Raw genomic sequence first — 11,173 nt, 5'->3', positions numbered from 1 at the left:
CTTTACGGGAAATCGATATGGATGAAAGTGTCTTCGGTATTGAGTTCAAGTCACATATTACAATTGACGACTTGCAAGAGATTTTTGACCAGGATCAACTAGGCGTCAGTAATATGCAATCATACATCCGGTAATATTCACTCATCCGATATATTATTTAATTAGTCCCACAATATAATTTATTTACACTTTTCAATAAAAAGAATCTAATGTTTATTATGTTTTTATTTAAGGTTGTTGTATGACAGAGTGTTGCGCGGGACTGCATTGTCTAACAGATTCCGGTTCGTGTCTTCCGCCCATTGCAGCGGAATGGAAATTGTTTCGGATCCGGAATCTGTTAGACATCGCTTAGTCGATAGATTCATGTCCACCGGCAATACAGAATGTCTGCATCTTTGGGCGTATAATACCCGACCAGTAGGGTTAGTTTCTCATTCTTTATTCATCTAATCTCTGTTTCTTTAGTGTATAGCAATATTTTCATATAACCTATTGTTTTAATTTATAGAGCACACTGGTTGCTGCTTGCTATCAACCCGATAAGGGAAGTCGTGTATTATCTGAATTCGGTAAAGGGTGAATGGACCAATTATCCGGCCATGAAGGAAATCGTTGATTTGTAAGTGGGATCGTTCTAAATATATATTCGTGTATATTTATATATTTACTTATTTGTGGGATTGATCTAAACATATGCTTTTATATATTTGTTAATTAGATCAATACAAGTATTCCGTAGTCAACGGGACGCACAGGTATCCCGGACTAAATCAAACAACATCACCTGGATCGAAGTGCAGGTACATTACTTTTCACAAATTTGCTTATAATATTTATGCTACTTGGTAAAACAAGACAACTTATATAGAATCTTATTTGTTTTTCTATGTAGTGTCCGATACAGCGTAACAGTTCAGACTGCGGATACTTTGTATTGAGGTTTATGAAAGAAATCATTCAGGCGAATCAATTAGAGATTCCTCCCACGGTATAAAGTTATAACTTAAGATAATTTCATATAATTTATTACATTTACCTAAATATATTATTCATATTATGTTTTTGTTTTATAGTACCTTGACGAATTCCGTGCTGCTGGGTACTCGAAGCTAAAGTTAGAAGAAATCAAAGAGGAATTGTGTCAATTTTATATTAAGCAATTTTTCATGCAGATTTGAACTATAATATTGTTGATTTTGTAATGATGTATATATATAATTTTGTAATGATGTATATATATAATTTTGGATATTATAATGGTATATATTAGTATATATATTGTCTTACTGATGGCTGAAATAATATAGTCGAAAATATATTACAGGTCGAAAATATATTACAGGTCGAAAATATTACAGGTCGAAAACATTACAGGTCGACTGGGAGGATTAAATTATAGGCTGCACATAAAAATACCTCATTTAGCAACTACAGCGCTTCTAAAAAGCGCTCTTAAAGGTCCACATACTAGAGCGCTTCTTAGTAAAAGCGCTGGCAAAGACCAGTAAAAAAGCAAAAAAAACTAAAAAATTACGCAGCATACAAAAGCGCTTTGGGAAAAGCGCTCTGGTAGGCCCCCCTATGAGAGCGCTTTGTCTGGAAAAAGCGCTCTCATAGGGGGGCCTACCAGAGCGCTTTTCCAAAAGCGCTTTTGTATGCTGCGTAATTTTTTAATTTTTTTTGCTTTTTTACTGGTCTTTGCCAGCGCTTTTACTAAGAAGCGCTCTTAAAGGGGGGGTCTACCAGAGCGCTTTTTCCAGGAAAGCGCTCTTATAGGGGGTCCTACCAGAGCGCTTTTTCCAGGAAAGCGCTCTTAAAGGGGGGGTCTACCAGAGCGCTTTTAAAAGCGCTTTCGTAGCCTACGCCAGCGCTGGCTTTGGCAGCGCTTTAAAGCGCTGTTAAAGGCCAAAAAAAGCGCTGTGAAAGCCCTTCCGTGTTGTAGTGTCTTGATCAAGACATTTGTTAAAGTACAGGTATGTTATTTAAATTGCTCAGGTTTCTAGAGTCTTTTCCGTTTACTTTTTTATTTCTGTTTATTTTTCTCTTGAGCATTGTTTGAGTCTCTCATGTCCTTCTTTCGGATATGGGTAAATTTAGAGTCTATTTAGGTTATGTTTGTCAACTTGTGACAAACATAGGGAATAAGGGTAGTGTTCAGACATTGTTAAGTCTGAGGTCATTCTTTGCAGTTGTTTTGTAAAGATTTTTTTCAATTTTAAAGTCTTGTTTCGAGTCATGAACACAAATTGTTTCTTGTGCTCTAAGTCATTCTATAGAGGCCTGTTGTCTCTATGGATAGTCCAAGTTATTGAATCATTCTAAAGTCATGAACACTGACTGTCTTGTGTTCTGAATTATCCAATATAGAGGTCTGATTCTCTATGTCTGTAAATGGATAATCCAAGTGTTTAAATTTCCCTTAGTGAGTATCCTCTTATGCTCTAAAAGAGGATGTTGTGTCAATTTGTGTCGTAGCATAGTTCTCAGTTTGAGGGGGAGCATTTAGTATTTTCCTCCTCATGTGCATCATGGCCTCAGTTTTCTCCTTCTCTATGAAGATGATATCTGTGATGTTATGCTTCCTATGCTATAGTGAGTTATCATTCAACAAAGTCTTTGTCTTATTATGGCTAAAAGGGGGGAGAAGTGGTTATGTTATGTTATCTCAGAAGAGCAACTTTTAAGGGGGAGAAACTTTGTGTGATCTGTGGGATCCTTAAAAGAGAGAGAGAACATTGGAGTTGGAACTGCCAGAAAGATGTCCTAGTATGATGTTTCAACATCATAAAATAAGACTGAATACTGTCACTTGTAAAGTTTGAAATATCATAAACAGTGACTACTAAAGACTTCTAAATTGCTGCTACTGAATTGTAATGTTTAAATCCTTGTATTTTTTATGCTTCTGTAATACAAAGGTTATGTAAATTAGTTTTAGCCAAAATAAGTCAAAGGGGGAGATTGTTAGTGCTTTTGAGAATTGGCTTTATGTTTGGTAAAACTAATTTAACAGCAATATGATAAATAGAATTATAACTTGTAAGAGAAAGCAGATGGAAGTTCTATTTAATGGAGAAATATGTTGTGTTGAAATGTTTCAACATTTGGAACAACATGTCGAAGAAGATGTCGTGACATCGTATTTGAGCTGACAGTTTGGATTCTGTTATAACAGAAACAGAATATTCCTAAAACATTGAATCTTATGTGGAGCTATATCTAAGGAGATCAAGGAGAACATTTAGGAAACTAAATGTGAAAAGATTTTATAGGAGAATCTGTTGCAAAAGTGTAACAACTTATTGTTGTTACTTGGAGCATATTTTATGGAGATATTTATGGAGAATATCTTGGAGCTTATATTGTGGAGAAATTTTAGCAACAGTTTGTTATGTCAGTTTGTTACGATTTGAAGGCCCAAATCTAGTTGGGAATAGGTTATAAATAGAAGCTTTGTAACCTAAGTTTGGTACCGACCGTAATTTTAATAATGTAGTTTTTAAGGGCTGAGTCTGTAGAGTGAACCTCCCGGATTGTGGGAAGGTCACCATGTTTTGAGAAGCTAGCCGAGTATTGACAAGATGTAGTTTTTAGGGTTAGCCATGTAAGCCAACCACCCAAATTGTGGGATGATCACTGATCTGTGCCTCGAAGTCTGTAGGTAAGAGGTTTATGTTACTCACTCAGAAGCTGTGAAGCAATGAGTGTTGTATTGTTCTTGGAGGAAGCTTTGAAGCAACTCTAAGTTATGCTTGTTTGTGTGATTAGAATGTTGGTGAAGAGTTGTTGATGCAGTGGCTGAGTTGTCAACTGCTAGACATCATTGCGATGATTGGGAGTGAGAGTGGTTTCTCATATCTAGGGAGGACCTAGGTAGAAGGGTAATTGGGTAGTGATTAAGTGAGGAGTTGTAAAATGGGAGTTTAGCTTTGAATTGATACTGCTAATAGTGGACTTCATCCTTGGCTTGGTAGCCCCCAGAGTAGGTTGGTTGAACCGAACTGGGTGAACAATTCTGTTGTATTTTTATTGCTTTTTTGCACTGTTAACTGTACTCCTACCTTGTCTGTTTTTATAATGTCAGATAAGATGTCATGACATCCCTGAGTCTGCTGTCACCAGAATTTCAACTCCAACCATTAATGCCTCAAGATCTTGGATGAATATATGACATCAAAGTGTCTTGTTATCTAAACCAAAGAATTTTAAAATTGCACCAAAAGATTTATTAATTAAAATTGAAATCTAGAAAATTAACATATAACAATATTTTGTAAAATAATCTTGATTTACTATATACATAATTCTCCATTGTATAATCAATTTTATATCAATATTAACTTTTCACGATAATTCTTAATATCTTAAATATGAATTCATAAAAACTAGAAAAACATGTAAAGAATGAGCATCCGAAAATTTCAATAGAAAAAATATTTAATATTTAAGAGATCTTCATGTTATATATTCACTCAAAATCTTAAAACATTGAAGATTGAAGTCATTTCTCTTGCAATTCAACATTTTTTTTCATTTTTAATCGATATGAGATCTTGATCACTCACAATTTGAATTTCGATAAAAACTAACCATCTCAAATAGATTCAACCAATAATTTGGGATTATAGAACTAATAAACAACAATTAGTCATTATAACATTAGCCAATAATTCTAGAATTAGTAAGAAAAAGTATAGCCTTATAATTCAATAATGACACACCTAAAAAATAATAAAAGATGGCCAAATAAAATACATGTGAGAGATCAGATAAGGATGGCACTTGGCAGGTTGTTGTTCAGAATAAAAATGGGATTTGGGTTTTTTGCTGTTGGGATTAAGTTAGTATTAGGAGTGCTATCTTATTTTAATATGGTGTGATTAAAATAAGTGGGAGAAGAAAAATAAGTTCATTGAACTTGAACGTCAGTCATTTTCCATGTTAGTATTCCCTAATATGATAATTAGAGACCTAAAAAGGCGTTTTTGTCCTAATAGTTTAGGTAGTAAACTATTAATTATATAAATAACAAAAAATATTTTTTATTTAATAAATAGTTTTTAAAAGTATTTTGAAACTAATAATTGAATTTTACGATAAAATATTATTGTGTCAACATCTTAATGCCGTCCAGTTGATGGCCGCTATGAGTAGATTCTACCTGCCACTGTCAACACCTGCTGCATATTATTCCTTAATTTTTAATTAACAGTTGTTAATCTTGGGTCTCTTTGATTAACAATGTTTTTCGTGTGGGGAAGGTAAGAAGCGAAAGGTACCCAAGATTGAACAATTTTGGTCACGAACTAGGACACATATACTTTATCACATTTATATAATGTATATAGATAGACTATCTCTCCCGTAACTTGTGTTGAATCATTGCCATATTTTATTTTATAATAATATTTGAAAATTTCTTTGGCCACCTCCCTATGGGGGTCACCCCCAGCGAAAATTCCAAAATACCCCTGCTTCGGAAGTTCATTTCCGAAAGCGTTTTTTTTTTTGAAAAAATTGACTTATTTCGGAAGTTCATTTCCGAAAACATTATTTCGGAAGTTCACTTCCGAAATACTGCGATTTCTGCAGATTTATCAAAACACTCCCCCTCCCCCAATCATTTACCCTAAATCAAAACAAAAAGTGGCAAAGGCGAAAATTTGTGCAAACAGAATTCCAAAGCTGCATCAAGGCTCCAATCACACTGCTAAACAACATTCAAAAGCCCTCAATCCTAACACTTTGTAAGTTTTGAAATTTTTAGATCTAGTTTTGTGATGCATGTTATTTAGGGTTTTAATTGCATAAATGATATATGGTTAGGTTGTTAGTAGTATTTAGGTTATTTAGAAGCATTTTGATTTGGTTTGAAGTTTGGTTTAGGGGTCTGTCATGGAAGTTGCAGAAAACTCCATCGCGGGGGTGTTTCGGAAGTTCATTTCCGAAAACACCTCCATCCTAGTTTTCGGAAATGAACTTCCGAAATGTATCAGAAGTTCAAATTTTTTTGTTTTTTATTTTGTCTATGCATATTAATTGTTTTCAATTGTTTACAGGAACATGTCAGACAACCAACCAGCACGCAGGATTGCGTCTTCTAAAGAGGGCACTAAGGGAAGAAAGGGTTCTTCAAAGAAGGAGGTGAAAGAGGTGAAGGAGGTGAAGGAGGTGAAGGAGAAGAAGAAGCTTTTGACTGGTTCTGCTTCTCGTCCCCTGGGGGTCCATGGCTCGGACGTGCAGGCTCAGCCTTCAGGCGTGATCAACGCTGATGGTTCTGATACTGAGTGGGATGAGGATTGGTATAATTATTTTCATTCGGAGGAGTTCACTTGTCGGGAAGAATAACGTGTTTTTATTTTGTTTGATGTGTATTTTGTAACCCTCGTCGGGCAGAATAACATGTTTTTGTTTTGTTTGACGTGTTTTGTTTTGTTTTGTTCTGATTTCGGATTGTATCGCACAGTGTTTTTGTATTGGATTTATCATGTTAGTTTTTGGAAGTGGTAACCGGGGTCGGAACATATGACGGAGGAGGTGGATGTTCGGAGGAAGAAGAACCGGAGGTACGTCCACCGCGAGACAAAGGAGCCAATCAATGTAAGCTATAGTTTATCATTATCATCTGGGGACGTCATTTCTAAAAAATCAAGATTAAAAATAATAAGATTTTTTTCCCAATTTTTTGTAATGACGTCCCCTGATGATAATGATAAACTATAGCTTACATTGATTGGCTCCTTTGTCTCGCGGTGGACGTACCTCCGGTTCTTCTTTCTCCGGACATCCACCTCCTCCGTCATATGTTCCGACCCCGGTTACACCTCCTCCGTCATTTGTTACTTACAGTAGTACGTATTTTTATTAAAAGAATAAAAAAACCTTTTGAAATTTGGAAGCCTTTTTTTCTCCCCACCACTCTCTCATCCCCACCTACCCGTGTTCAACAATATGTAACTTTAATTTTATGTAATATTATCGTTGTAATCTTCACCCGATTAAATAAAGCGAATTGTTGTTGTTTTTCATTTTATTCTGTCCAAACATATTTTCGGAGGTTCATTTCCGAATTCTCCAAGGGGGGTGCGTTCGGAGATGAACTTCCGAAACACCAAATTTTCTGAAAAGTAACTTTATTTCGGAGATGCATCTCCGAAATCAATATTTTATATAAAAAAAACACGTTTTCGGAGATACATTTCCGAAAACACCTTTTTTAAGAAAAAAAGTACAGTTTCGAAAATAAACTTCCGAAACAAGGGGTATTGTGATAAATTCACTAGGGGTGGGCAAGAAGGTTAGGAGGTGGATGAAGAAATTTTCTAATATTTTTGATCGACTATGAAATGAGAAATGCAATAGTGGATATGTAAGATTAATCCTTTAACATTCAAGTTGAAGAAAAATAAAAAATAAATGTGAATTTTAATTTAGACAATACTTTAAACTTTACACAAGATGCCTTACATAAGGGGTAGTTATGGACTTCTTTTGCTTTTTAGCATGTGGAAGTCCTTTCAATAACATCTAATAGTAGACAATAGTTTCAATAATTTGGTAGAATGAATTTAGAGAAATGATTTGAACTCCCTTTAGGACTTGTTTTAGGGATGATAAACAAATATATCTATCATTTCTATGTTAACTTATAAAAAATATGGAACAGATATATTTAAAGATATAGATATAAAATTTTGGTCTATTTCACAAAGTGAGAGCGGAGTGGGTGGATCTGCATACATTACAATTCTGCATTGTAAAAATTGTAAATTTTTTCATAAAAAACTACGTTGCAAAAAAACATTACAAACACAATAAAGAGTGCCGACGTGAAATCTTGATCTGTCTCTAAAAAAATATAGATAAAACTGATATGTTCAACGAGTCGGACCTATTTTAATATCCCTAGCCGCTCAAAAAAAATTTTATTTGTAGCATAATGTTGAGTAACTATTGGAAAAAGAATTAATCATACTTTTTTTCCGTGCGCCGAAGGTACATACATGATTCAATGTTTTGTGGTTTCGGTTGTGGTTGTTAAGATGCATGTATGTATTAACATTATGTACATATCATTTCACTGAACTACTATGACATGGAAAACAATTATTCTGGACAATGCTTGACATGAGACAACGTTTATGTCTCCTGTAGTACAAGATAAAATGATTGGTCATGTTAACTAATGGATTACAACTACAACTTGTAATTTGTTTTTTCTTGACGTTATTGATTTTACTCATCATCTTTTTGACTCCATCTAAATCTCAAGTGATATATTCTTGTGTACCACGTAGCATACAAGTTAAAAATAGATTGGGATGTGTTTGAAATGAGGCCTCTGAATAACATTTGCTTATAAAGGTACCACGTTGCATACAAATCTCACACCATTTCTGACCTGAGAGTATGACACGGGCGGTTCATTATGCACATGTCTGCTCTGGATCTTGTTTGCTTGTACCTCGCCTATACCCCTTTGAGCATGATTGTGTTTTGTCCATTTTGCCATAAAAATATGAAGACTTAATATGTATATTATGTATTAGTGTTATTGTATTTGAATTGTCTAAACAAAAAAAAAAAATCCAATTTATTGACATCACTATATATTCATAGAAATATAAGTAGGAGAGATTAAATCATATCGAACCAAACTAACAAGAATATAATTTGAAATTCGATTCAACAATCAAATTCAGTTAATTTTGCTATTTAAATAAATTGAATTACATATATATATATATATATATATATATATATATATATATATATATATATATATAATTCGGTTCGTTAAGTTTATGAGTAAATAAACTTTTTAAAAAATATTAATTTAGAATGTCAAATATAAAAAGAAAATAAAAAATAATAATTTATAAGTTCGTAAAACAAATGAGTTGAATTTAACAAGTTGAATCTAATGAAATGAACTTAACGAGTTTAACCGAGTTGTTCGTAAACTTAAAACAAGTCGAGTTTCAACTTAAAAAAATTTGTGTCGAACTTGAGTCGAGTTTCAAATTGAACCAATTTTTATCAAATCGAGCCGAACTGAGGATAATTTGACTCGACTCAATTCATTTTCATCCCTAATTTTATGTGACTTTTTGAACAAATAATATGTTAGATTCAGGACCGAACTAATCCGTTTAGAGGCTTAAAGCCAATTTTAAATTGAAGTCTTTAAAATGTATTTAAAACAATAATTTTATAGTTGTCAAGAGTTGAATCCAAAAGAAAAAGAAAAGAGGTATTCATTTTACCAACTCATTATGATAATATATGTCTCTAATGTGTCATTATATGCTTTTATAACTAAATTAAAAAATTAGATCTTTTTCCAAACTTGTTCATGGCGGAATCCTCTAAATTCGCATAACTTGCAATTCCTAAATTTGGTGGCTTATACAATGTTGAAGGAGAATCTTCTTCGATCTAAGGAATATTGGGATCTCATCAAGAATGGCGTGACAATTGCTCCTTCATATGCCACATTGGAGCAACGCAAACTTGCAGAGGTTTCATGGATGCAAAATCTACTGAAGCACTTACAATCTCAACCTCAACCTTAAGGATATACAAGTATTGTTTTTTCACGCCTCTCAAGACTTCTTTCGACCCCTTTATGAATTTCAGGATACCTTGGTCTTAACTAAAAACATATCCTTTCTTGTCGAATTCTTCAAGAGAAATCAAATTTCTCTTAAGATGAGGTACATACGTGACACCACTCAATAGTTTTATTGACTTATCATGGAGCTTGAATCTTACAAATCCAATACCTAAATCTTGCAGAATTTACTATTTCCCAACAATACTAATCCACCATCTTGATCACATAATTCCTCAAACACATCTTTGTTTGGAGTCATGTGCCAAGTACACCATGAATCCATAATTCACTCCATACTAGAATCGTTGTTTGAAACCACAAGAACATCATATCATCAAAATCATCTTGCATAATAGTTGAGTTGCCATTATTCTTACCTCCATGATTATTCACAAGTTCATGGCAGACCTTCCTTATATGTCCCTCATTTTTACAGTGATAACACTTACTTGCAGGAGCATCGCCACCATAAGACTTCTATTGACCTTTACTCTTCTTCTTCTTCTCAAAGTTACTATCCTTCTTCTAGAATTTTCCTTTTGCAGACAATCTTTCACCAAAAGATTGTTAGAACAAGATTTGTTCTGATCAATATTCTTAGTTTTGATGATAACAAGGATATGAATTTTGTATGAGATAATGTGGTACTCTAATACTATGCAATTTCCATTTCAGGAATTATACAAAGAGTATGCACAAAATCAGCGCAAGAGGCAACTGACTCAGAAGGTTCAGCATGCAACATCAGAACATGGTTTGGCAAGACATCAGAAGATGGTCAAGCAGAATCAGAACATGGGTCTATGGAAGCATCAGAAGAACTTGAGATCAGAAGCAGAAGCACTGAAGTTCTCATGGTATCACGCTCAGAAGCACTTCAAGGTCAGAAAACAAGAAGATGCTCTGCACCAAGCTGTTTGACTCTGATGACATTCAAACGTTGTTTACACAAACATCAGATCAGAAGCAAGTACTAGACTGGCAGGCTACGCTGACTGACAAAAGGAACGTTAGAAGCTATTAAAGGCAACGTCAGTAGACACAGCGGAAACAAGGCTCGAGGTAGTTGACAAAAGAGTGAAACATTAAATGCAATGCTGTACGAAATACGCAAAGCATTAAATGCTCCCAACGGTCATCTTCTCAAACGCCTATAAATATGAAGTTCTGATGAGAAGCAAAGGTTAACGCACAACTAACGAATTACAAACTCTGAACCAACTTGCAGAAACGTTGTTCAAATCAAAAGCTCTCAAACTTCATCATCAAGCTCACTACATTGCTGTTGTAATATTTTAGTGAGACTTAAGCTTAAACTTTAAGAGAAATATCACAGTTGTGATTATAGCTTTTCAGAAGCATTGTAATACTCTTAGAATTTGTTTACATTAAGTTGTAAGAACTAGAGTGATCAGGTAGATCAGAATACTCTAGAAAAGTCTTAGAGGTTGTCTAAGCAGTTTGTTCCTAGAGTGATCAGGTTGTGATCAGGATACTCTAGAAGACTTAGCAGTTGGCTAAGTGAAAAACCATTGTAATCAAGTGTGATTAGTG

General features: G+C 34.2%; 1 protein-coding gene across 1 annotated transcript; it reads left to right on the top strand.

Moving 5' to 3' along the window:
* The first annotated feature begins 516 nt into the window (after positions 1–516).
* LOC131634518 (uncharacterized) lies at positions 517–1,254 on the top strand. Its single transcript, XM_058905187.1, has 4 exons — positions 517–622; positions 722–803; positions 896–991; positions 1,077–1,254. The coding sequence occupies exons 1-4, from the start codon at positions 603–605 to the stop codon at positions 1,179–1,181; spliced, it is 303 nt and encodes a 100-aa protein (XP_058761170.1). The 5' UTR covers positions 517–602; the 3' UTR covers positions 1,182–1,254.
* The last annotated feature ends 9,919 nt before the right edge of the window (positions 1,255–11,173 follow it).

Source organism: Vicia villosa, unplaced genomic scaffold, assembly GCF_029867415.1.
Source record: "Vicia villosa cultivar HV-30 ecotype Madison, WI unplaced genomic scaffold, Vvil1.0 ctg.001310F_1_1, whole genome shotgun sequence".
Classification (NCBI taxonomy): domain Eukaryota; kingdom Viridiplantae; phylum Streptophyta; class Magnoliopsida; order Fabales; family Fabaceae; genus Vicia; species Vicia villosa.
Note: the sequence above shows the minus strand (reverse complement) of the source record. Positions and strands in the feature narration are given on the sequence as shown.

Bases quoted from the DNA above. Each gene is read 5' to 3' on its own strand.
- LOC131634518 (XM_058905187.1), top strand. From the start codon at position 603: ATGAAGGAAATCGTTGATTT. The intron at 623-721 runs GTAAGTGGGATC...TTTGTTAATTAG, and splicing joins ATGAAGGAAATCGTTGATTT to ATCAATACAAGTATTCCGTA. The intron at 992-1,076 runs GTATAAAGTTAT...TTTGTTTTATAG, and splicing joins AATTAGAGATTCCTCCCACG to TACCTTGACGAATTCCGTGC.